This window comes from Humulus lupulus, chromosome 2, assembly GCF_963169125.1.
Source record: "Humulus lupulus chromosome 2, drHumLupu1.1, whole genome shotgun sequence".
Classification (NCBI taxonomy): Eukaryota; Viridiplantae; Streptophyta; class Magnoliopsida; order Rosales; family Cannabaceae; genus Humulus; species Humulus lupulus.
The window spans coordinates 248,803,465-248,831,436 of record NC_084794.1 but is presented as its reverse complement, the minus strand read 5'-3'; the positions used below and the strand labels follow the sequence as shown (position 1 = coordinate 248,831,436).

General features: G+C 38.6%; 1 protein-coding gene and 1 pseudogene across 1 annotated transcript; both read right to left on the bottom strand.

Annotated features, from left to right (window-relative positions):
• Nucleotides 1–320: 320 nt before the first annotated feature.
• Nucleotides 321–3,491, bottom strand: LOC133819167 (late embryogenesis abundant protein D-34-like; annotated as a pseudogene).
• Nucleotides 3,492–4,316: 825 nt separating this feature from the next.
• Nucleotides 4,317–5,373, bottom strand: LOC133819168 (glyoxylase I 4). The gene is made up of 4 exons (XM_062252347.1): nucleotides 5,220–5,373; nucleotides 4,899–5,129; nucleotides 4,740–4,815; nucleotides 4,317–4,576 (listed from the first exon to the last, which is right to left on the bottom strand). The coding sequence occupies exons 1-4, from the start codon at nucleotides 5,319–5,321 to the stop codon at nucleotides 4,536–4,538; spliced, it is 450 nt and encodes a 149-aa protein (XP_062108331.1). The 5' UTR covers nucleotides 5,322–5,373; the 3' UTR covers nucleotides 4,317–4,535.
• Between the last annotated feature and the right edge of the window lie 22,599 nt (nucleotides 5,374–27,972).

Sequence of the window (27,972 nt, the reverse complement as noted above, 5' to 3'; positions counted from 1 at the left end):
ATGAATAGAGCACCAATATTAATTCTGTCTTCAATCAAAAATATTAAAAACGATTATTGATTTCGAAAAATTAAGGGAAAATCAGTAGTAATAGCGGGAGAAGTAGAAGAAAACAGGTCTGTAAGTTGTACGTGGAGATGGCAAATGTTAATTGAAATTACAGGGCATGGCCGATCGAGAGAGGTAAATATAGGTGACAGAGAAGAGGGATGGTGTTAATTTTCAGAGTATTGCTATGCATGGGGAATGGTTCCCATATAGCAATATTCTTTCATGTTCACACTATACGAAATTAATAATCATTGGACTAACAATTAATATATATTATATATTTATATATATAAATGCCATGGAACATATTTAACAAGCTAGTTAAGATACCAGACTTGGTAAGCTCTCAAGTTCCAATATCTTACACATGTAGATGTAGCCTCACTCTTATTATTACACACACGTAGTACATACAGAACAGAAAAGAAGTCATCCCCTCCCACACTCCAGAAAAAAGAGGTTATGTATTAGTAGTTTCGTTCAGCCTAGCAGCTGCCGTCACAGACGCCGCCACTCCGCCCGGCTGTGTTGTTAGAGTCGGGTTGTTCCGCAGCTCCGCACACACTACCCCTTCCGCGTCTTGCCGAGTAGCAGCTTTGTCAGCCGGCAGCTTCGCAGTCGCATCCTACGTATATTGGTTCATGAACATATGCGTGTGTAATATATGTTTTGTTTTATTTATAAAATTTATTAATTATTTTTATTAAATTTATATTAATGTTATATAAATTTTAAATAAATATTTTATTTTAATTAAATAATTTATTTATTTTTGTTTGTTCTAAGTTTTGAATTTGAGAGTGAGAATAAATTATATATTATATGTTTAAAGTAATATTAAATATTATATGTTTAAATTTAAGTTTCTCGTTAAATTTAAATTTTTTTTTTGTTATTAATTGATAATAAATTATATTATATGTTTAATATAATATTATTCTAATAATTAAATTAAATTTTATTTAAGTCATAAAACATATAATTTTATTGTTTTTAATTAATTATCATTGTAAAGTAAAATAAAAAATATCACATTTTAATATATTTAATTATTTATTATTTTTAAATAATTATTATTATAAAATATCTCAAAAATATCATATTTTAATTTTTTTAATTATTTATTTTATTTCATTTAAGTATTTACAAACTACTGTATAAAAATATTATGTTAAAATTAACATTAAAAAAATAAAAAATTATTAAAATCAAGAATTTCCATTATCAACACACTTATAGAGATAACGTGCCTTGATTTTTATATATGTTATCATGGATCATGTGAATTGTGTCTTTAGTTTTCGTATTCTTAGTTTGAATATTGAAGTTGTTAAGATCATTAACTTTTCACCCAACACCATTGTTGGGTTGGTTTATCATTTCTCTGTTTCAAAAGAAAATTTAGTTTACTACACACTATTTAGAAACTAGATACTAGTAACGTGTAATGTATATTTCTGTAGTTTTATTTATAAAATTATTTAATTATTTTTATTAAATTTATATTAATGTCATATAAATTTTGAAATAAATATTTTATTTTAATTAAATAATTTTTTAAGTTTATGTTTATTTTAATTTTTAAATTTAGAAGTGACAATAAGAAATTATATATTATATATTATATATTTAATATAATATTAAATATTATACGTACATTTTAAATTTAAGTTATTATTCTAATAAGTAAGTTTAAATTTAATTAAATTTTATTTAAATTATAAAAAATTTAATTTTATTATTTTAAATAATTATTATTATAAAATATCACAAAAATATTATAGTTTAATTTATTTAATTATTTATTATTTTTATATAATTATCATTATAAAATATTTCAAAAATATCATATTAATTAATTATTTATTTTATTTAAATTTATATACAAATTATCATTAAATATAAAAATATTCTGTAATAATATTTTGTTAAAATTAACATTAAAATTCATTAATATTAATATGTACTACTCGTACAATATTATTACGTATTAATTGCTGGGTGGCCATGCTTAACACTTTTTAGGATGTAATTTTGGAAAGAAATATTATAAATATATATTGGATCCCCTAAAATTAAAAAAAAAAAATCATAAATTTAAATATTTTGTGTATATATAATTATTGGACAATTCTTTTATAGAGATTTCACTTTAAGCACAATTGGTAAGGCTCTCGATCAGTGAACAGTTTTTGGCGTAACTTTTTTTTTATGACCACGTGTATATTGTAGCTATCTAGAACATCAACACGATTTTCAGAAAATTTCGAATAGTTTACAGTACCAAAAACTTGATTCAAACATGTTGTTGCACGTGTGACTAATTTTTTTTATGCGCGTAGAAATCAACATGTTTGAACCAAATTTTCGGTAAACTATTATGAATTTTTTGAAAATCAGGAGGATGTCTAAATATAATTGCACCGAAAACTGTTCAAGATCAATAAACTGTTGTAGTGAAGAATTCTCCTGCAATTATAATCTTTAATAAAAAAAAAAATTTGGCCCTCAATGTACACATAGATATATAAGGTAATTAGACACGAAAACGTACAGTGAGAATATCTTTGAGCTTAATCTTGTTGTCGTCTAGATCAATTCCGCAATTGAAGGACGCTGCGGATTGAGCCATAGCGGCGAGGCCACCGGGTAGTACGACACTACTGCCCGTTGCTCTAGCCTCCGCAGCTTGAAACGCCGCCGCGTCGCTATGGTCCACCGCCTTATCCCCAATGGTCTTGGCTGTCGCTTCTAGAGCTTCTCCTATTGTTATTGCACTCACCGCACTCAGCTGAGCCGTGGCTGTCGGCTGAGCAAACTGCCCAACAACCTAATAACACAAAAGATCATAATTAATTTCAACCGGTAATTAACAGAATAAGCGACTAGACCGGCCGAGAATTATTATTGTTGATATTTCTGACCTGTCCACCGACTGATTCGGTTACTATGCGGTATCCAGGCACGTCAGTCTCCGTAACGGCGACACCTTCGTCTCCAGCCAAGTCTGAGACGTCCACGTGGCCAACAACGCCGGCTCTTTCGTTTTGGGCCGCCGCTGCCTGCATGGCGGCGGCTGGGTCCGCCCTTCTGGGTCCGCCCCAATATGGCCGATTCAGCAGTTTGCATCATGGAAGCGTCCCGTGGCGCAATAGGTTTCTTTGCGAGTTCACCGGAGACGTCGAAAACGTCGCCGTATGTGACCGGTTCTTGGTCGCTTTGAGGCCTCCGTGGCTGTTCCTGATCACTCATTTTCTTCTTCTTCTTAATTTGGTTTATCGGTCTACGGATTTTTTTTGGCAAAGTACCCTAATGCAACAATAGCTCTGGTCTAAATTGAAGAGTGTGTATTTAGTTGATTGATGTATGACACGTGTGATGACAAGCACACGTGGAAAATAAGAACTTGAACAGCTGTGGAGGATACGTAGTGACTTGGTGGAGTTTGATCTGTTGTAAAGAAAAGTCCACCTGTTACACTTACAGTGGGGTTGAAAAAAGATTTAGTTGAAAAGAGATTTCTACAAATAAAATAGTGTAATAGTCATCCATTCTACAAATAAAATCTTTTATCTCTTCTCACTTCTTTCCTTGAAAAAAAGCTTATCTTGTGTGATTTCTTTAATGACAAGCAAAATAATTCTCACTCTATTTTCTATTTTTCTTCTCCGTATAATTCAACTTTCCCTGTAAGCCTTCCCTTTTGCTCAACATAAATGATACTTATTTCAATGCTTTTTCGAAGAGGGTGAAACAACTGCAAAAATAAACTTTTTCTTTTCGTTTGGGTACTACTTCATGACCCTCTTTTCGCTTCTTTTTGTGCACATAATTAAAGACCTCTCGTTGAGGAGGTTTCAACTAAAAATTTGATTAGTATGGTTGTGTATAGTTAAACTAGTAAATGTAAGCAGTTGGAGTAATATAGCTAGAAAGCCCCAGTACAAAATACTCGCATCACAAAATCCACCTCTAAGAATAGAAGAGAGGCATCCAACAACTGTATATAAGTCAATTTCATTAATTTTATCATTTACTTCAAATGATTATATCAAATCAGTATGATATAAATTCATTTGTCCCCATCAGAACATGGAGTAGCAGATTACTTTTCCATTGTTCCTTTTTTTGTATACTATTATCTCCATTAGAGACAAGAGTCACGATATGTGATTCCTCATCTAAACGATTAAATACTTTAAAGAGACAGCTCAATACAAAAGGCATGATCTATTGTTATATGAAAGCCTTAAGAAACCAAGAGATATTTTAAGTACTTCTTTTATAGATAACAAGTAGTGCAAACATTATTTTCTTTATAGTAACATAACTATGCGCGCAGAAGCGACCTCTACGGAAGGCTAGGCTAAAACTCGCTTAGAGGTTAGGCTAAAACACGCTATAATAGAAAGAAAGCATAAGCTAAATTGTGTAGCAATGGCAGTGACATTGTCATCTTCTCCACTGAATTTTCTTGACCCGGTTTATTGCTGTGGCGGGAGACTGGCTACTTCCAAGCCATTCCCTGGCAAATGTACAAGAAATGTGAATTTGACATCAGAGAGTTGATATTCTGGAATGAGATTCCAGCAATACCAGCACCAAATGAATCCAAACAAGGCCAAGTGAATGAAACCTCGTTATTCATACTATAAATACATATATAGATAAAGGAAGAAAAGCTTTACCATCTGGATCAAAGAAGAATACTTGCTTGACTCCACGATTAGGTACAGAACTCTCAAAATTCTCTATTCCCTTTTCCTGAAAACCCCAAAATTTCATTTCATTCAAGCGAACTGCTTAAGAAAACGATTAACCAGAGAGATATGTAGTAAAGTAGTTACCTTGAGAGTATGGACAAAAGATTCAAAATTGGAGACTGAGAAGCAGATATGGTGACCTCTGCGAATATGGCTAGGGTCGGCGACAGCTGACGTGGCACTCCATGGGCCTTCGGGAAGCTTGGTGGTGGGGTCTCTCTCGATGAGGTGAAGAGCGAAAGCTGAAGGAAGATTCAGCCATATCACCTTGAAATCCCCAAAATTTGGAGACTCTATCTCTTCGAACCCAAATATCTGCGAATGCAAGTGTCCTACATTGATTTATTCAACTATTCTAACTCAATTATGAATGAAGTTCACTAGGAAATAGAAGAAGAAGAAAACCTGTTTATAGAAATTTGCGAGGCGCCTAATATCAGTGGATTCTCTGGAAATATGGTTGAGGGTGGCTCCTTTGGCTATGGACCCTGTCGTTGCTTCGGCCATTTTTCTCTAAGCTAAGGACCTCTCCAAGAGGCGTTATATCTCTAATTATCTATCTTTATATCCAACTCCAATCCAAACTTTTAAATATTCTCTTCAGAATTACAAATTAATATTAATTAATTTTATGTTTTATTAAATAATAACATAAGTAAAATAAAATTTAAATGTAAGTAAATAAGGAAAATTATTGGTTTTAACATTTTTTTTTTATTAATTTTAACAAAATATTCTTATATTTAATTTATAAATATGACTTAAAATTAAATTAAATTAATTAAATAAATTAAAATGAGATATTTTTTTTAGATATTGTACCATAATAATTATTTAAAATTAATAAAATTATACGTTTTATAACTTAAATAAAATTTAATTAAATTTCACAAATTAGAATAACATCATATTAAATATATAATATAATATAATTTACAATCAACTAACAATAAACTTCTTTAAAAAAAACTACAATAAACTTTAATTTAATTAAAATTTATGTATAATATATATACTATTAATATCATATTAATATAATTAATATATATATATAATAAAATCCAAAGAACATCAAACGTAACAACAATTATTATATATAATTTTAGTGTTGGATGTATATACATGTTTTAATATTAAAGGAGGTTTTATAACTAATATAAAATTTAATTAAACTTAAACTTCACCTATTACAATAATATCATATTAAATATATAATATAATATAATCTACTATCAACTAGCGACAAATTTATTTTCAAAAATAAAATAAAAAATAATAACTGTTGACCCAAAATTTGGCCAATTGACACGGAGTCAGAATATGCTTGATATGGATGAATATAATGAGAAGAACGTAATGACAAAAGTAAATGAGATACAGTGTTTTATAGTGGTTCGGCCCCAAAATCTGGTAACGACCTACGTCCACTTAGAATGATATTGATCTAAGAATCATAAGGGTGATCAAAGAACTAGGGTTCAATGAGTTTCACTAACCTCTGAAGAACAATACAATATTACTAGGAGAATTACTCTAGTCTTAAATGATTCAAAAGCCAAAAGTCCCTTCCTTGAGCTATCTCCTGCTATTTATAGGCTCAAGGGGGATTACAAAAGATTGTTACAGATATTATTTCCCGAATAATCGGATATTCAGGAGATTGTGTGAGATAAATTCGGGATTCACAAAGATCTTCTCATAAATGTTGCTTTGTATGCGGAACTATCGACCAGCCTGGTCGCAGGTAAGACTGGGCCGCTAACTGCTTCTAATGCGTCTTCTGGTCGATACTCTAGCAGAATGTTCCCAGGTGTCAGCCACGTGTCCAGGGATCACTTGCCACGTCATCAATGCTAATTTTTTGGATAACATTTGCCCCCCAAGTTTATTTATCACGAGCAATAAATAAACTTTTAGACGAGCGACTCTTCGATAACCCCGCCTGACGTGTCAGAACCCTTCGTGTGTTCTTGGAAAAAGTAACCTACTTCCGTCTAATCAAGTCTTTTCGACTCCCCAGAAAAATTTTGACGGCCATCCCGCTTCTCCATACTTTGAAAAAGGGAAACTGATGATTACACTTTTTAATGCCACAGACAAACTTATATAAGACCTTCGAAGTCTTCCTTTTTTTTTACGCACGTCATTGTCTTCACAAGAAAACCTAAAAACCAGAGCTTTTACCGTCTTCGGAGACCGTCTCTTCTGCACTTCCAAGACTCAGTCCGAGAGTCCCTTGATCTCCGAAGACCTTTCTTCCATCTCCACGATCATTTTCTGGGTAAGTTTTCGAATTCTCATGCTTCAGATTTTCGTGGCGCATGTTTCTGTGTGTAGACTGTTTGAGATTATTTGTTTCTGGTTTGAGATGCTTGTGAGTAGAACATTTTGTAGGTGAAAAGGGGTACGAGTTAGTTTGATTAGTCAGGATCATATGTTTAGGACGTAGGATCGAAGTAAAAATTCGATCTTTAGGCTAGTTGGAAAATAGGTTTTTCCCGCCCTAAGGGGAGTTGAAAAAGCTTTCTTGAATTTTTTTTTGCTTTCACCCTTTAATTCGTCCTTCAAACTGTTCGTATGGAACACTTTCACCTTTTGTTAGAATGCTGTTGTATAAAAGCTTGGCTTTTTATACTCGTCCAGCGTTATTCTAAAAAGCTTTTAAAAGTTTTCTATCCTTACCTCCCCATTCTTCTGTTTGCAGACATTGATGCCAGATTTGTGGGGGGGTGAGCGGCCTATTGACGACGACCTTCTCGCCCAGCTGCTCGAGGGTGAAGAACAACCAGCCGACCGGGTTCACGAGATTCCCTTCTCACGGTTCTCTTCCAGACCCCGTCCTTTTCCTCAAATGGCCCGTTCAAAATCAGTAGGCAAGAAAAGACCTGAACTTGAAAACAGTCCAAACCATCCTGCCCAGCCTGATCCGCAGGCTAGGGCTCCCTCGACCAGTGGTCGAGAAAATCCTATCCTTGACCCTAATATCCAAACTAGGGTCCGCCCTCGGCATCAGAATCTGCCTGATGTCGAGTGGTATACTGCTCCGACCAGTTCAGTGACCATGCGGATGGTTGCTAACTACTTCAGGAAATACCCTCTCACAGGGGTTTCCATTATACGTCCTGCCGCCGACCAGAGGGCTAACGTCCCCGGAGGTGTAAACAGCGCCTGATCTCGGTATCACATTGAGGCGGGAGCTTACCTCCTTCTTCATCCTTTTTATGAGGGGGTGGCCAATTATTTCGGTGTCGCCCCCTTCCAAATAACTCCAAACGGATATAGAATGCTGGCCGCACTCTATATCCTGTATAAACTTAAGAAATGGCCAGAACATTCGCCTCATGAGGTCAACTATCTTTTTGACCTTAAATCTAACCCGCAACAACACGGAACGGGTTTCTTCCACTTCTGTCACCAGGAGACCAACCGGACGTTCCTGAGTAATACCATGCACATCTCGAACGTGGGACAGTACAGTAAGGAGTACTTCCTTACACCGAACATAACCAGCAATAACCTGACCTTCGCTCGAGGAGGTAAGTGCTTGTATTTGACTGGTTGATACTTTTAATCAAGTTGTTCTTTTTCATTTTTCTCAATACTGAAATCTGTCTTTCAGGCCCATGGTTACGTCCGACCCCAACACCAGACATGGTGTTGAGGTCCAATACTTTGGCCAAGATGACTGACGCAGCAAAAAGTGTCAAGATCCTGGTCACTGATGAAAACCTGAGGCGGTCTGGCCTCCTGGCTCCTCGCCATGAAACAAGAGGGTCCGTGGTAGGCGATGCCACTGCCGAGGGGGTTCTTGAGCAGCAACCTCCTGCGTCCCCTCCTCGGAGGAGGCCAACGGGGCTTACTATCAGGGAGCCCACGGGCAATTCTCCCACAGAAAGGCCTTCTGCTCCCCAAGGCAAGGGGAAAAAAAGGCCAAAGAGCCAGTTGTGGACTTGGGGGATTCTTCTGATGAGAACGGTAACACTATTTTACTTTTGAACAGTTTGCTAATTCCCTATCACTTGTTTGACGGGGAAGGCAACTTTACATATACTCCTAAATTAGGGCCAGACTTCTTCATGCCAGATAGTGAGTGTATGACTAATAGAGTCAATAGTATATCGACCAGTAGTTGTAGCTCGGGTATTCACTTTGTTACCTCTTTTCTATTGTATAAGGAATTTTCATTTGCCTCTTGTCTTATCACCTGCTTGTGTTTACTTGTACGTAGACATGGCCACTCCCAACATCTTTGACATGTACCAGGCCGAGGAGGAAGAGGAAGTTCCCCAACTCCGGCGAAATTCATCAAGGAGGCACACCGGCGAGACCAGCCAGGGGCCCACCAAAAAGAGTCGAACCGAAGATCCTCCAAAGGACGCACCCACTGGGCAAACTTCTGCCCATCCTCTGACTCCTACGGAGAAACAGACTCCTTCGGCCACGCCAAAACCTCCGGCTGCGCCTACCGGAGAGCAAATTACTCGGGAAGAAGTTCTCGGGGCCAAAATCTTGAGCCGCACTCTGCGATCAGCCAAGGATCGCCTTGTACACATCGGTAAGAACAACCGTGTCAAGGATGCAATGGTCGAAGCAGAAAATATGTCAGTTGACCTAATCCTGAACAGGACCCTGAATGAGATTTCCAGTGTAAGTACTCCCTTGTCTCTCAAGCTTTAGTCCTTTATTTTATCGCAATAGGCTTTAACTTTTTCCTTTGTTCACAGGCCTTGCTGTCTGCTACCACTGCTCGCACCCGTGCCCAAGCCTCTATCGACCAGGCTCGGGCAAAGGCCATTGAGAGGTATCAGGTGAAGGCAGCCGAAGAACTTTCGGCTGCAGAGGCTAGGCACGCCAAGGAGTTGGAGGCGATGGCTCGAGAGAGGGACGCTGCGGTGACAAAGCTGTCAGAGGCTGAAGCTGCAAAGGAAGCTGCAATAAAGTTGAGGCAGCAGTATCGAGATTCCAGCGTAACCCATCTTCGCGAAATCAAAAGGTTGGAAGAGTTGCACAAGTCCAAGGACGAGGCCATTGCTACTCTCGAAGGCAAAGTAAAGCAGCTGGAACTTGACAACTCCAAAAATCTGGAGAGGTACAAGAGGACGATGCTCCAATGTTTCTACAACTTCTGGAAACACAATCAGGGTGCCGACTTCAGCTATCTTTCTGAAGACGTTAGGATTGCCGAGCTGGCGCGCTGTGCTGCCCAACTGGCCGAAGAAGAGGCAAGAGCGAGGATCCCTGATTCCCCAAGCCTGGCTATCGTAGAAGAAGACGTTGCTGCCGAGGATGCTGTTATCCAGGATGCCTGTGAGGACCCTTCGGCCCCAAATGCCTCTTGAACTTTTTCATTTATTTTTTTCTTTCCTTTTGATCACACGACCCACGGGTCGTGATGTAAAGACAATATTTTTGTTTTAAACTTTGCTGCACGGGCAGTAAATCTTTTTTCTTTTACTTGAACAATTACATCCAAGCAATGATGCTTGCGGTGTAAAAGATTGCATGATGCTATAATATTTTTATTTATTATAACACTTGTCCGTATGACCGAACTTAGCATAGTACTTTGGTATGATTTAACAAAATATAAATTTTGAAAAATACTTTAAGTACCCTAGCATGCTTTCACTCATTTTGTTCATGTGTTTACATACCTCATGGTACGCTTTGCTATCGATGTGCCTTATATGCCCCCCAAGTGATCGAGGAGCTTTAGGTCCTTGGTCACTTGCCTTGACCATGACCTGTTCGAACATTCCTGTTCGTGTAAAAAAATGATACTTGTAATACAACAAAACAACACACGTAATGAACAAATACTTGTAAATGTAAATTCACAAAGGTTGGCAAGAATGGCTGGCTGCGCACAGTCCCTTATAATCTCGTATTAAAAATGGACTAAACATGTCTTTACGAGTGATTCTGAAATAGAATCTTACATATATGACCGATTAGCCATACAGCGTGGCTAACCCTCTTTGCTAAACTTGTAAAAAGAAAAATTAATACAAGCCAGTCCTTTAAAAAGGACTGTTTACTGATAATACTTGCGCAGGTGTTCTCCATTCCAATAGCGTGGAACGAGATCTCCATTTAAGCGTGCAAGTTTGTAGGTGCCCGAATGAAGGACTTCTTCAACTTGGTAAGGTCCTTCCCAATTAGGTCCGAGCACTCCAGCAGTAGGGTCGCGGGTATTTAAGAAAACTCGTCGTAGCACCAAGTCTCCGACGTTGAATTTTCTTTCTTTAACTTTGGAGTTAAAGTACCGGGCGACATTTTGTTGGTATGCTGCAACTCGGAGTTGAGATTTCTCTCGTATCTCATCGATTGAGTCTAGGGACTCCATCATTAGCTGGCTGTTTTGGTCCTGGTCGTAAGTCAAACACCGATGTGAGGGGGGATCTAACTCGACGAGTAACATAGCTTCATATCCATAGGCTAAGGAAAACGGGGTATGTCCTGTCGCTGTTCGGTGGGACGTTCTATACGACCAGAGGACTTCAGGCAACTGCTCTGGCCACGCTCCTTTGGCTTCCTCAAGTCTTTTCTTCAGGGTGTCTTTAAGAGTCTTATTTACGGCTTCGACCTGCCCATTCGCCTGGGGGTGTGCGACTGAAGAAGAACTTTTTATGACTCCATGTCTTTCGCAGAAATCGGTGAATAAGTCGCTATCAAACTGGGTCCCATTGTCTGAAACTATCTTCCGAGGCAAACCATATCGACAGACGATGTTCTTGATAACAAAGTCGAGAACTTTCTTGGTCGTGATGGTAGCGAGCGGTTCAGCTTCGACCCATTTGGTGAAGTAATCGACTGCCACGACTGCGTATTTTACACCGCCTTTCCCTGTAGGTAGGGATCCGATCAAATCTATCCCCCATATTGCAAAAGGCCACGGGCTTTGCATCTGTTTCAATTCGTTTGGAGCTGCTTGTGGAATCTTGGAGAACCTTTGACATTTATCGCATCTTCGTACAAACTCCATCGAATCTTCGTTCATCGCTGGCCAGAAGTAGCCTTGCCTTAGAATCTTTTTTGCCAAACTCTGCCCCCCAGTGTGATCCCCGCAGAAGCCCTCATGCACCTCTTTCATGAGTTCCTTAGCTTTTTCTGGTGTAACGCTGATGGACCCAAAACGGGTATGTTTAAATATTTATACTCGCAAGCGCACAAATCGTATTTATAGAATAGTTTTCGTGTAAGCACGAGGTCGAACCCAAAGGAGTTGTCTAAAATAAAATAAAAAAACTATTTTAAATCAAAAGCAATAAATTCTAACCTAGTTCCAAAGATTGATGAGTTTTAATATTATGAACATAAAATAAAAGATTGAAAAATAAAGCTATTTAAAAGAATGAAAATAAACCAATAATGATTTGACAATAAGTGTTAAAAGAAAAGATTATTAAGATACTAGAATCCACAAAATGTAAGTTTAATAATATTTATTAGTATATTGATTCCCAAGTTTTAGTGATAGTTAAAATAATTTAAACTATCCTTTTCCAAAAAGATTTATAATTTTAAACACAAATTTCTTATAAAAAGATATGATTTTTCTTCACTTTTCAAAATTATAATCTCAAAGCATTTAGTGTAAATCAATCTAATGAAATAACAAATAAATCAATGAACATTATTTATAAGGAAAAACATAATATTTTTGTTCTAAGCATGGATGTGTACAATTTAATGACACATCTTACACAAAGAATATTATGTTTATGCACTAATGAAGAACAAAGTGTAAATATGTTCTAACAATCTAAAATACAAGATATTTAAGATGAAAGAAATATATGAAGAAGAAAAATCCATAGACTTTGTTGCATTACAAGGGAAATCAACATACAACATAAATATTACCTAGTTACAAGTTGCTTCATCATGATCTTAATAATCTTATGAAAAAGATTAGAAGCACATAACTAGAGTAGAAATTACAAAATAAATGACATACATACTTGCAAAATGCTCTTGAAAAACCCAAATGGAAGAGAGAATGGTAGAGAGAAAATGGGAGAAAAAAGATGGTAACCAAAAATTAAGCACCCCAAAATGGTCTTCAAAACCCTTATTTATAGCCAAAATGAGATTATTAAAATAATCAATTTAAATTAAGTAAATTGATTAAATTAATAATAATATGGTAAATAGGAGTAAATTGTAGGAGTGATGATGATTTTGGGGTAAAAAGTGTGTAGAAAATGGGTAAAAAGTGTGGCATTTTTAGACAAGGGACAAAAAGTACATTGTGGCAATTTTGGGCTAAAAAATGACACAATGCAGCTATTAGGCTGCTGGTCTGGTGAAGGCGGCGCTGATGGGCTGGCTGGGGAACAGGCCCACGGTGGGCTTGGCTAGGGAAAAATTGATTCTTGGGATGGTGGCTGCTGGGTGATGTAGCTGAAGGAGCCAGGCGCATATGAGAAGAAGATTGATGCAGCTCTTCGGCTGGAGCATGTGATGAGCACATGGGCGTACGGCTAGGAGGTTTGTGATGCCAGGCGTGTGGCTGCTGAATCAATTTGATGCAGGTGATTGAAGGCAACAGGCGTGAGGGGCAAACTGGGCCAGGCGTGGGCCTGGTTTGCTGAAGGTGGAAATGGGCCTGGCACTTGGGTTGGGCTGACTTGGGCCTTTGCTCAAAAACACCAACTTTGCTCTTTTTTCTTTCAACTCTAACATTTTTTCTTCTCTTTTCAAGAGCAATAAAAATGCAACAATATAATTCCTACAAGATAAAAATAAATTAAATAACAATAAAATATTTTCAATTATAAATAAATCATATTAATTATTTGAAAATATTGATTATAACTTAATTTAATAAAGCATTTAAGTTCAAAAGAATTACATTTTTAACTTCTATCTTAACAATACAAATTTCATATAATTAAATTACAACATATTATAATAAAATATCTATAAAAACATATAAAAATTTAGAAAACTACAGTAAGACTAATAAATTAAAAATTACATAAAAACTTAATAAGTTAATTAAAAACTCAAGAACTAAGCAACAATTAGCATATAAAATATGGTAAAATAACTCTATTTCGTAGAGTTATCAAACGCACCTGAGTAGTGGCATTGAATATCCTCTTCGGTACATAATGCCATCGACCAGTATGTACCTAGCAGCTCGTCTTTGTAGAGTTCTGGCTTTGTTCCTATCTGTTGGCAGCATACCATTTGTCAGATACTCCAAGTAAGGCGCCATCCATGTATCCTCCATTCGAATCTCCATACTGGACTCAGCTGCTTGTATGCTCGGTTTACTCAGTCTTTCTACGGGCACAATGTTCAAAGTGTCAGCATCCTTCGCGCTTGCGAGTTTGGCTAAGGCATCCGCGTTTGAATTCTGATCCCCCGGGATTTGCTGGAGGGTGTACTTCGTGAACTGGGCTAGCAGGTCCTTTGTTTTATTTAAGTAGGCCACCATTTTCAAACCTCGCACTTGGTATTCTCCCAGGACCTGATTCACCACCAGCTGCGAATCACTATAGATATCAAGCGTCTTTATGCTCATATCCTTTGCCATTCTCAATCCAGCGAGGAGTGCTTCGTATTCCGCTTCATTATTTGATGCAGTGAAGTCGAACCTGATTGCGCAGTGAAATCGATGCCCTTCCGGCGTTATCAATATCACACCCGCTCCAGCGTGGGATTCGTTGGATGAACCATCCGTGAATAGCTTCCACGAAGGAGCTTTGTCTTGAGGCTCGGGCGCTTCAAGCTGTTCGCATTGCTCGCTGTCTGGGAGTTCGGTGAACTCTGCAATAAAGTCGGCCAAGACTTGTCCCTTGACTGCTGCTTGCGGTAAATAAGTTATATCGAATTGTCCCAGTTCGACTGCCCATTTTAACAATCGCCCAGCCGCTTCCGGTTTTTGTAGGACTTGTCGAAGGGGCTGGTTAGTTAGAACTGTAATAGGATGGGCTTGAAAGTAGGGACATAACTTCCTAGAGGCCAGGATCAAGCAATATGCTAACCTCTTCAATTGATGGATATCTTAATTCCACCCCAATCAGTCTCTTGCTGACATAGTAGACTGCTTTTTGTACGCCTTCCTCCTCTCGCACTAATACCGCGCTGGCAGCCACTTCAGTAATCGCCAGATAAATAAACAAAGTTTCTCCTTCAATTGGCTTTGATAAGATAGGAGGCTGTGCCATATGGGCTTTCAAGGCTTGGAATGCCTACTCGCAGTCTCCTGTCCATTCAAACTTCTTATTTCCCCTAAGTAGATTGAAAAAAGGGACACACTTGTCTGTGGATTTTGAAATGAATCTACTTAGGGCTGCGATTCTTCCGGCTAAACTTTGTACATCTTTGATCCTTTCTGGTGACTTCATGTCGATCAGGGCTTTTATCTTGTCGGGGTTGGCCTCGATTCCTCTTGAATTTACAATAAACCCCAAAAACTTCCCTGATCCAACTCCAAAGGAACATTTGAGGGGATTTAACTTCATTTGGTACTTGTTTAACACAATAAAGCACTCTTGTAAATCCCTCACATGCCCTTCTGCCTTCTTGGACTTCACCAGCATGTCATCTACATATACCTCCATGTTTACATCGATCTGCTCCTTGAACATGTGGCTGACTAGCCGTTGGTAAGTCGCACCTGCGTTTTTCAGTCCGAAGGGCATTACTTTGTAACAATATAAGCCCGTATCGGTCCGAAAGCTGGTGTGATCCTCATCGGGGGGATGCATGCTAATCTGGTTGTAGCCTGAATATGCATCCATGAATGAGAGGATCTCGTGTCCTGCAGTTGCATCGACCAGCTGGTCGATCCTTGGGAGTGGGAAGCAGTCTTTTGGGCAGGCTTTATTGAGGTCTGTAAAATCCACACAGGTCTGCCACTTGCCGTTAGGCTTGGGAACCAGCACTGGATTGGAGACCCACAATGGATAAAATGACACCCTGATGAACCCATTCTCCTTTAGTCTTTCGACTTCTTCTTTTAAGGCCCTTGATCTATCTTTATCGAGCAGCCTTCTTTTTTGTTGCACGGGTGGAAAGGTCTTGTCTATATTCAAGACATGGCTAATTACTGCAGGATCTATCCCAGCCATGTCTTTATGGGACCAGGCGAAAACCTCCTGGTTCTTTCGTAAAAATCCCACCAGTGCGTTCTTCGTGGTAAGCTCTAAGTTTCTCCCAACCTTTACGACTCTGGTTGGGTCTTTTTCGTCGAGTTGGACCTCCTCCAGGTCCTCGACGGGTCCAAAATTTTCTCCAAAATCCCCAAAGCGAGGATCTAAATCTCTATCCTCACTTTGGGCAACACCCTATTTGGTGACTTCATCACCGGATTGGGCTTGTGTATCAACTGCCATCTGCAACCTATCTGAGGTAGCACCCTTCGACGTTCCACTCTTCGCCTTTGTGATCGAGGCGTTGTAGCACTCCCTGGCTTCCCTCTGGTTTCCCAACACGCGTCCTACCCCCACGTCTGTTGGGAACTTCATGGCTAGGTGCCACATAGAAATGACGGCCCGTAGATCAACCAGTATGGGCCTTCCAATAACGGCGTTATACGCTGAAGGACAATCGAACACTACAAAAGTGGCGAGTAATGTCCTTGTTGCAGGCGCTGTACCCGTTGTTACTGGGAGTTTGATCAATCCGGCTGGGGCGAGTCCTTCTCCAGAGAAGCCGTATATCGTTTGATTGCAGGGCTCCAAGTCCTTAACGGACAGTTTCATGCGTTCCAGTGTTGATTTATACAGGATATTCACTGAACTTCCTGTATCGACCAGTACCCTCTTCACCATCATATTGCCCATCTGGATGTCCACGACCAGCGGATCGGAATGTGGGAACCTGACGCGTTGGGCATCGACATCATAGAAGGTTATTTCACCCTCTTCTGACCGAGCCTTCTTTGGTGCACGGTCCTCAACAGTCATAATCTCGATGTCCTGGTCGTGGCGCAGAGTCCGAGCATATCGTTCTCTGGCCTTTCCGCTATTTCCCGCGAGGTGCGGGCCTCCACAGATGGTTAAGAGTGTTCCAGCCACGAGGGCAGGCTGTACGGGTGGCGAGCGTTGGCGCGTGGACGCTTGCTCGTTGCCGCCCGGAGCTTCTCGTTGGGAATTTCCCGAGGCCCGTACGTATCTTCTCAAGTGTCCTTGTCTAATAAGGAACTCGATTTCGTCTTTCAACTGGTTGCATTATGTTGACGCGGTTCTTCGCCAACAGGTAATTAAGAGAAAGAGAGAAAAGGATTAGTGCTGAAAATAGAACCGTCACAGATATGAAATCTTAGAGCATGAACTAGGTGACTCAAGGCACGTTTTTAAGTGGTTCAAAGGTTAAAATCCTTCTACTCCACTAGTCAATATTATTGATATATTCTGGGTATTTGGTTACAAAGTGTATATCTCTTTGAGACTATTGTTTTTCCAACCCTTATCAACTCCCAGGGTCTCCATATTTATAGGAGAAGGCACCTGGAAGTTGGTAAGGAGGTCATCCCGTGACCTTCTTATTTGTCATATCAACTCTGTGACATTCATGATTAATTCCTAAACCTGACACATAAGTATGGTCAAATCGATAGATAAGGAGATAATGGGCCGCATTGCCCAACCCAGCCGTGGGTGTCTGAATACGCACGTTCCTGCGGCGTGTCCGAGAAGTCAGGGAGATATCGGACACGTGATGTCAGATATAGGCACGTTTATCTTGCATGTGTTGACTTTACAAAGGGTCAGAGATCCATGAGAAGCTCGTACCACGAGCTTCTTCCCTGACCCGACCTTCGGCCTTCAGACTCCTTCCCCTAGTCTTGGACAGTCCTGGGCGAGTCCTTGAGGATACCTCGAGCTAAAGGGGGGTACGACTTGGAAAACAGGATCTCTGACCTGGGGAAATTCTCGGACTAACCTTGATTAGTCCGAGACTCGACCTGTTAATCAGCCCGTGGGAAAACCAGGGCGTACACATTCATTGGTGTCATGTCCGTAGTCATTATGATAATGAAAGAACTTGGTAGTGTCTCTCTTCGAAATATCCTTCCGAATGGGGCTAGGTTTTTTGTAAGGCACACTATAGCTTGTGGCCTGATAAACCTCCCCCCAAGACTCAACGAGGGCAGTGTAGTTAGTGAACCGGGGTTCATAACGATTACCCTTGGCTTGTTTGTTGTCGGAGGTGAAAGGCTCGTTATACGGCCGTTTTCCACCATTCTTGCCATTGCCGTTACCGTTCCCATTGCCCTTGCCGTTGCCATTAGGCTTGGACCCGTTGGCGGCCTTGGTGGGTTCGGAAGCCTTCTTATCCTTTCCTTAGGGCTTTCCATCGTCGGCAATGGCTTCTTCGAGCTTGATGTAGCGATCAGCCCGGTCCAAAAATTCTTGGGTAGTTCTCACCCCTTCCTTTCGGAGACTTTTCCAGAGGGGAGAACGGCGTTTAACTCCTGCAGTTATCGCCATCATTTTGCCTTCGTCTCCGACCATTTTCGCTCCAGCTGCTGCTCGCATAAAACGCTGGATGTATTTCTTCACTGACTCCCCATCCTGTTGGCGAATTTCAACCAACTGTCCGTAGAACTCCCTTAGAACATCTCCCAGGAAACTATGCTCGCGGGTGGAAACTTAAAAAACCATTCCTGCGCAGCTTCAGAAAGTGTTGCAGGGAAGATCTTGCACCGAGCGTCTTCGGACACTTTCTGAATGTCCATTTGAATTTCAAACTTGTTGACATGAGAGACTGGGTCTCCATACCCGTCAAAGTTTGGGAGTGTAGGCATTTTGAACTTGCTTGGGGTTTCGACATTAGCTATCCTCTGTACAAAAGGAGTGCCTTTCCTCCTATCTTGGTCGATGTAGGATGCCCTTCCCCCAACCAGCTGTTGCACTGCCTGGTTGAGGGCGTCTATCTGGGCCTGTACTGCGGCAGGAATCGCTGTGGCCTCCGTTGCCGGGGGGACGTTCTCGCCATGTCGCTCACGGCGGTCGTTAAGTACATCTCTTAGGTCCTCTTCTCTTCTCCGCTGCTCGCTACCCCCGAGCCGGTTGAAGACATTATTTTGTCTGAGCTGCCCCCCAGCATCCCATCTATTTGGTTGATCATCTTGAGGTACCTGGCTCTTGCCTTTACCTCTTTCTTCATTCCTTCGGTCAGCGTTCCCTTTGCCTGAGTCAGCCTCATTATATCCATGGCCATCCCTGAACCTCGACTGGCTATGGTGGGATCGACTGTTCCCTCGATTTCCATTCCTGGATGAACCGTCCCGAGCGTTAGAGGGCGGCCTGCGCTGGTCATGGTGTCCCCATGCATCATCGTGCCGTGGGGGACCCCTGACCGCAGAGCCTAAATCTGAGTCCCTTCTGTTACCAGGAGGATATTGACCTCTGTTCGGTAGGTTTGGCCCATCATCCCTACGGCGTCTAGGACTGCGAGGCTGACGCTCGGCCCTATTCTGCCTCTGTTGCGGGGGATTACCCCGAGCATCTTGGGATGGTGGCTGCACCTCAGGGTCTAGTGGGGCATCGTCATGGGGAGCTTGAGGCTGCTCGGGCCTTTGCGGACTCGAAGGTTGGATCAGTGGGCTTGGGTTAGGACCCCTCTGGGGTGGTCCATCACCAGGTTGGTCAGGTTGCAAAGCAGGTGCGGGCCGATTCCTTGCCAGCTGCAAGGCTGCTTCGAGAGCTGCCATGGCTTCGTTCTGGCGGCGGTCCATCTCCGCCTGTCTTTCGCTTAGCTCCACCCGCTGCCGTTCAATCTCCTGCTGCTGCCGTGCCACAACTCCGGCAGCAGTCTCCTAACTGGCTCTCAGATTAGCCAGCTCTTCTTGCAATGCGCCCAGGGTACTCTTCAGCGTTGCATCATCCATCTCTTCCTCCTCAAAGTCCAGATGTGGCTCATCCTCCGCCACGCTTGTAGGAGGAGGAGGAGGTGGCGGGTTTGACGGTGCAGCGGCGGCCGCCTGTCCAGTTTTCTTTGTAGCTTTCGCCATCGGTTTTTCTCAGCAATGATATGTCAAGCTCTCAACGAGAGCACCAGAATGTTGACCCAAGATTTGGCCAACTGACACGGAGTCAGAATATGCTTGATATGGATGAATATAATGAGAAGAACGTAATGACAAAAGTAAATGAGACACAGTGTTTTATAGTGGTTCGGCCCCAAAATCTGGTAACGACCTACGTCCACTTAGAATGATATTGATCTAAGAATCAGAAGGGTGATCAAAGAACTAGGGTTCAATGAGTTTCACTAACCTCTGAAGAACAATACAATATTACTAGGAGAATTACTCTAGTCTCAAATGATTCAAAAGCCAAAAGTCCCTTCCTTGAGCTATCTCCTGCTATTTATAGGCTCAAGGGGGATTACAAAAGATTGTTACAGATATTCTTTCCCGAATAATAAGATATTCAGGAGATTGTGTGAGATAAATTCGGGATTCACAAAGATCTTCTCATAAATGTTGCTTTGTATGCGGAACTATCGACCAGCCTGGTCGCAGGTAAGACTGGGCCGCTAACTGCTTCTAATGCGTCTTCTGGTCGATATTCTAGCAGAACGTTCCCAGGTGTCAGCCACGTGTCCAGGGATCACTTGCCACGTCATCAATGCTAATTTTTTTGGATAACAGTAACAAACATAAATTTAAAATTCATGTATAATATTAATATTATATTAAACATATAATATATAATATCTTGTTGTCACTGTCAAATTCAAAAATTAGAACAAACAGAAATTTATATGATAATTTGTTTTTTATCAAGTGATTGAAACTCTTTTTATTCATCATCAAATTCACCAAAGGACATTGCGAGATATATTAGAAATTAAAAATAGTTGATGCATGTATACTACTCTACACTATGACTTTTTCTATTATTAATTTCTTTTTAAATATTATTGTAATTTATATATATGTCATGTAGTTATGTAAAAATATATATATCCATGTTAATGTTGTGTTTAGATGTCATATATGTACAAATTATTTATATAAATATTTATATATACTATAAAAATGAAATTCATTCTATTATATATATATATTAGAAAAAAGTGAACTAACATTTTTATTAAAATTATAGATAATTTTTTGCCATAATTTTTTTAATACATTTATGTCATATATTATATTAAACATCTTATATTTATTTTTATGATATTGTTTATTTATTTAAAATTTATATGATAATTAAAAAAATATATAGTAAAAATAAATATATGTTTGAATAAGAATGTTTATAACTTTAAAACTAAGCAAATGTGCATTGCACGTTGTTTCTACCTAGTACATAACTAAAAATATCATCAATTAAACATTACATTGCAACTAAATAATATTAATTAAATTTAATTAGAAGAGTACACATTATTTTCGTGTAACGTAAATTAAACATTACATTACGTAATAGTGTTCTATTTATTTATGATGTACTATGTCGACTGTTTTTTCACTATTAACTAGTTAAATAAAATCTTAAAAAATGCAGGATAGGACACATGGATTTACATGGTACACATTATTAATTATTCCTAGTCCACAAGGCAATTGCATTAGGATTTGAGAAGCTTGGGGTGTCAAGCTTCTATGGAGTTTCTAGGAACATTTTAGCAATTCTCTAAAAACAAAAAGTTGGGAACCTTACAATGGGTGCCCTAACCTTATTTATAGTGGCTAAGGACAATTAATTCCCTTAATGAATATTTATTACAAACATTCCCCATTAATTGGGGGCTAAATGCTAGTTAATACACATTCTCGTAATAAAGGTGGTGGTGGGCCCGTGCGTATCACACGGGGCCCATATCCGAGGTTGCAGCCCACAAACTTTTGGGGAGACACGCCATTGACATTGTTAGGAGATAGCTGCACGCTTTCCCATGTCAAGCGGCGCATTGGGACATGCTGCTTGTCGACTGTATGAGCTCAACACCACTACTTGAGGGGGCAGTAACTTTGTCAGATGGTTGTTGGTGGTCCACGATCGCTGTGCATGACACCTGACACTTCACCTAGGCCCCGAGGACAACTCCCAAACCTGGATGGACTAGATGAACAAGAGAACACACTACTACAAAAAGGGCAATTGTATCAGTCAAACGCGCTAGTCAATGCAGTTGACTGACGTTGTTGACCAAAAATTAGCATTTGTGACAGTTGGGCACTGCCACAAATGATGGGGCAATTGCATCATAACATACACTCACGATGTTTAATGGGACCGTTTGCGTCAGTGACCCACTGACGCAAATGGGTCGTTAACAGGGTCAGTGGCCCACTAACGCAACTATCCCACATATTCAGCAAAACCCTTTATCGTCCCCAACAAACCCATTTCCCCTAAAAATTTCAGAAACGTTCCTTCAAAAACCAGCGGTGCCCCAACCGACTTTTACTCATTTAGGTACGTTTTTATCCATTTTTTTTCCAATTTTAATGTAAAAATAATGATTTATATATGCTTATGAAACTTATATATAATTTTTTTTGAATTTTTTGTATAGATTTTGTATTTTTGAAGATTATAGTTTGAAAACCCATAAACTTTCTTGGTTTTTTGGGGTTTTCTACTTCAAGAACTCACATTGCTCAATTACCACAAGTAAATGTAGTTTTATTAATTTTTATGATTTAAATTTAAATTTTTGTGATTTTTTTTTTTATAAATTGACTATATTTCGGATTTTTAATTTTTAGATAGTTTTATATTAATGATTATGAAATTGTTTTAGGTTTAAACTTCGCATTTTAATATTTTATTTTTTTAGAATTTTTTTATTTTTTATTAACTTTTTTTTAAAAATTTAATTTAATTTCGAATGTACTTATGTAAATGAGTATATATATATTAATGTATATATTTTGTATAAGTTTATTTTATTAATTATTTAGTTTGATTATTATTAGTAAATTTTTGTTTATATTTTGTTAACTTTTTGAATTTATTTTTAAATTTTGGGTTTAATTGGTTAAATATGTATGTATATTAAAATTGTTTGTTTTTTTAAGTTATATTTTATTATTGATTTAGTTAGGATATTTATAGTCGATTTTTCTTTATGTGATTTGTTAACTTTTTTAAAAAAATAATAATTTATTTCGGGTTTAAGTATATAAATGAGTACATATAACAAATTATTTGTTTTCTTTAAGCACTTTATTGTTTATTTAGTTACAATATGGCTTTAATATATTTTTCTTTATATTTTGTCAACTTTTTTATTATTTTTTTATTTATTGTTATTTTTGAGTAGGCATTTTGTTGACAACTTTGTTGGTGAGATCAAGCTTTGGAGGATTTTATATTAGAGGTAATATTTTAAATCGTAATGTATAATTAATATATTGAACTTAGTGGAATGTACGAATTATAAAATAGTAGAGATAGGTTCTGAGACTGTGTGCTGCGGTGATATAAGACTGTAATTATGCATGTTTGATTGATTAATTGGTTTGTTGTATTTATGTGATGAATATATGTTTATTTAAATTTTGGGAAATATGATAGAAATAGGGGAATGGCTACCCATTTTTTTTTTTTTTAAGATTTAGTAATTTGAGAATTATGCATGTTTGATTGATTAATTGGTTTGTTGTATTTATGCGATGAATATATGTTTATTTGAATTTTGGGAAATATGATAGAAATAGGGGAAATATTGCCCAATTTTTTTTTAAGATTTAGTAATTTGATAATTATGCATGTTTGATTGATTAGTTGGATATTTTTGTGTATACCATGTGTTGTATAAAATGCATATTTTAAATTTGGGAAATGTGATAGAAATAGGGGAAATTCTGCCCAATTTTTTTTGGACATATTGTTTCCTTTATTTACTTGTCAATTAAGTAATCCACGAATTTAATTGTTAATGTTTGTTGCTTTGTTTGTTTATTTTTTTGTTGTTGTGTGAAGTTTGACAATGGATAAAGATTGGATAAAGATTGGATGTCAGCGGATAGGTTATCCGTGAAATATAGGAAATGAGTTGAGTTTTTCTTAGAATTTTGTGCAAGAAATACTCAATCTCCTAATAGTATTCATTGTCCTTGTGTTAAGTGTGGTAACGTTGTGAGGATGCCAATTTTTAAAATAAAAGACCACTTATTTAGGAATGGAATAGACAATAGTTATAAAGTATGGTTTTTGCACGGAAAAAGAATGAAAGTCATTGATGATGGACCATCTAAGAATAATAAGTATTTTGATGTGGATTACGAAGTTGATGATATTGTAGAAATGATTGATGATGCACAATATGAATCACATGTGGATCCAATTAAATTTCAGCCAATCTTAAAAGATGCTGAGAAACCTATTTTCCCTAATTGTACAAGGTTCACTAAATTATCAGCACTGCTTAGGTTGTATAACTTAAAAGCCAAACAGGGGTGGAGTGATAAGGGAATGACAGAGTTGTTAACATTTTTAGGAGAGTTATTACCCGAAGGTAATGAAATGTCGTCTTCATTTTATGAAGCAAATAAGACATTGCGTTCGTTAGGCATGCACTATGAAAAAATACATGCTTGTCCTAACGATTGAATCTTATATCGAAGGAGATTTGTTGATGCAATTGCATGTTCGACATGTGGCGAGTCTAGATGGCAAAAGAAAAAAAATTCAAATGTAGTTAGAAAAGGTGTCCCTGCAAAGGTTTTATGGTATCTACCACCGATACCTCGTTTGGTTAGGTTGTACCGAAATGATGATCATGTTAAAAATTTAATTTGGCATGCTAAAGACAGAGTAAAGGATGGCAACCTAAGACATCCAGCTGACTCGACAGCTTGGAAAACAATAGATGTTAAATGGCCAGAATTTGGCAACGAATCGAGGAATATTCGTTTGGGTCTTTCTGCTGACGGAATTAATCCACACAATTCCCTTAGTAGTAAATATAGTTGTTGGCCTGTAATGTTAGTCATCTATAATCCACTGCCATGGTTGTGTATGAAGAGGAAGTTTACCATGTTGACATTGTTGATATCTGGTCCTAAACAACCTGGAAATGATATTGATGTATACCTAGCTCCTTTAATTGATGGTTTGAGCACATTGTGGTATGAGGGGGTTAATGCTTATGATGCTTATAAGAAAGAAAATTTTAATCTTAAAGCAGTGTTATTGTGGACTATTAATGATTTTCCAACCTTAGGTAATCTTTCTGGATTTAGTGTGAAAGGGTACAAGGCATGTCCCATTTGTGAAGAAGGGACTCATTCTGAATATTTTAAACATTCTAGAAAGATTTGTTATATGGGACGCAAATGGTACAAGGCGTTTGCGTCAGTGGGGCACTGCCACAAATGCCAGATTTGTGACAGTGCCCATTGACGCAAACGTCTGGCATTTGCGTCATGGGCAATTGCGTCACATATTAAACTGACGCAAAAACTCAATTGTGGCAGTTATAAACTGACGCAAATGGCCTTTTTTGTTGGAGTGATGGGAGGAACACGATGATAGTCCTCGGAACGTAACCTTACATGGAGACATTCACCTCCAGAAGTGGATCACAACATACTGGGAATGACTTACCTTCCATGGAGCTCTAGGCGAGCTCTTAAGGACTTCATTAGCTTCCGTGGAGCTTAATCACTTCTCTGATGAGTGCCACGTGTTAGTTGGTGAAAATACAGACAACATTTCCCCCCCAAGTCTTTGCCTGTCCTCAGACAGTGGAGACTTAGACTAAGAGGAGTGATTTTAAGGGATGTAGTCGGGGGAGGGGGGTGACGTTTGGGGTCACCAAGGCATCACGTTTCAACAAGGTAACAGCACGTGTCGAATCCTCATTGTTGGGCCCATCAATCGGTCCAATTAATGAGTCTATTTCATGCCCAAGACATTTAATCCGTACTCAAAGTGTCCTTTCACCCTATACCTTGGGGTGTACTTGTCCCATGTTATGATCGCGATCCATGCCTTGATATCCGTGACCATTTGACCACTCTTGAGCGTGATCAACGGCTAGGGAGGAGTTGCTTCCTCTCCAAGTTCTCGAGTATAAAAATAGAATTTCGCCTCTAATTTCATCACTTTTAGCATTTGAAACTTTCTCAGAAACCAGAGCTCCCTAACTCCTTTCATCTGTCCCAAATTGAAATCCTCACAAGAGCTCCTTTGCTGGAGACTTGGAAGGTTGGAGAGAATCAAGCTTTTTCTGGATCAATGACGTGAAGTATTTCCATCCGGACACATTACAGTGTTGGTAACTGGTTTACCATGTGCGCAACGGAAAGCACAGGGTGTTGGGCCAAGAGATATATAAAAAAAATTATTTAAAAAAACTTGAAATAATCAGGTCCATTAACATGCAATACATTAATCATAGAGAAATAAAAAATGAGGATTTATCAGTTGAAGAACTGTCAAGAATACTCGCTATCTTTTTGTATCTCCAACGAATATCTAATCCAAAGCAGTTCTTCAAAATACTCAGACCAAGATCTTCCAAGATGTATCTCTACACCTCAAGGTGCGTGTGGGCACGTAGATTAATGGTAGGGAAATTTTTTTTATTCACAAGATATTCTCAACACATGAGATCTTAGAATAATAGGTCTGAGATAATTTTCAGGGATAGAGAAAAAAATACGATTTATTTTCTTTCTGTCAAAAGTCTTTTTGAAACTATTTCTATATGATAGATTCATAAAATAATTAATTAAAATTTCAAAATTCAAATTATAAATCAATTATTAAATAATTAAGTAAATAAAAGAAATATCTAAGACTCATTCTTGGACCTTGTTACACTCCAACTACAGTCCATATACTGTAGTTGGCTTGTAACACATCCCTGATTTCAAAGATGTGTTCCAACAATTTTCTTTTAATTATTATTTATTCAAAAATATCTAAACCTGATAACTTATTTATCAGATTAATTAAAGAATAAATATCATTTCAAATTCAAATCCAATTTGAATTATCAGAAATATATTTTTCATATTATTTAAATAAATAAAGCTAATTAATTCAAAATTAATTATCTTAATTATTTAAATGCTATTTTCAAAAATACCAAAATAATTTTTCGAAAAATATAATTAATTTATTAATTTCAAAATTTTATTAATTAATTAATTTATTTGTCTCTGTTGACGCGGTTCTTCGCCAACAGATAATTAAGAGAAGAAGAGAAAGGAATTAGTACTGAAAGTAGAACCGTCACAGATATGAAATCTTATAGGATGAACTAGGTGACTCGAGACACTTTTTTTAAGTGGTTCAAAGGTTAAAATCCTTCTATTCCACTAGTCAATATTATTGATATCTCCTGGGTATTTGGTTTACAAAGTATATAGTTCTTCAAAGACTATTTTTCCCAACCCCTATCAACTCCCAGGGTCTCCATATTTATAGGAGAAGGCACCTGGAAGTTGGTAGGGAGGTCATCCCGTGACCTTACCATTTGTCATATCAACTCTGTGACATTCATGATTAATTCCTAAACCTGACACATAAGTGTGGTCTAATCAGCAGGGAAGGAGATAATGGGCCGCACGGCCCAATCCAGCTGTGGGTGTCTGATACGCATGTTCTTGCTGCGTGTCCGAGAAGTCAGGGGGATATCGGACACGTGATGTCAGATATATGCACGTTTATCTTGCGTGTGTTGACTTCGTAGAGGGTCAGAGCTTCATGGGCAGCTCGTGCCACGAGAAGCTCGTAATACGAGCTTCTCCCTTGATCTGACCTTTGGCCTTCTGATTCAGGGCAATTTGGGCGAGCTAATATCCTCGGCCTGTGGGCGCCTCGGACTAAACTTGATTAATCCGAGGCACGACCTTCTAATCAGCCCATGGGAAAACCAGGGCGTACATCTGCCCCCCAAGCTCCTGCTCGTCGTACGTGATGTCATATATAGGAGACCACAGTAGGGGCTTTCAGACTTCCCCCACAACCCTTCACATTCCATTCTTTTCGCAGGCGTCTGACACGTGGAACGTCGTGGGTGGCGACGGTACGTTTTACGAGAACCGCATTTAATGGCCTAGCCTATTGCCCAGCCGTCGCTTCATGTTTCGAGTGGAAGGCCTCGGATCCCTCACTAGGGCCACCCAAGGGTCTTCTACACGTGATCCTTTCCTTGTAGAAAAGGGGGTGGCCACCCTACGCACGGGCCACCCTTTCATTCAAAAAATTCTCAAATTTCC

Bases quoted from the DNA above. Each gene is read 5' to 3' on its own strand.
- LOC133819168 (XM_062252347.1), bottom strand. From the start codon at position 5,321: ATGGCCGAAGCAACGACAGGGTCCATAGCCAAAGGAGCCACCCTCAAC. The intron at 5,130-5,219 runs GTTTTCTTCTTC...TTGCATTCGCAG, and splicing joins TCGCAAATTTCTATAAACAG to ATATTTGGGTTCGAAGAGAT. The intron at 4,577-4,739 runs GTAAAGCTTTTC...TACATTTGCCAG, and splicing joins ATTCTTCTTTGATCCAGATG to GGAATGGCTTGGAAGTAGCC.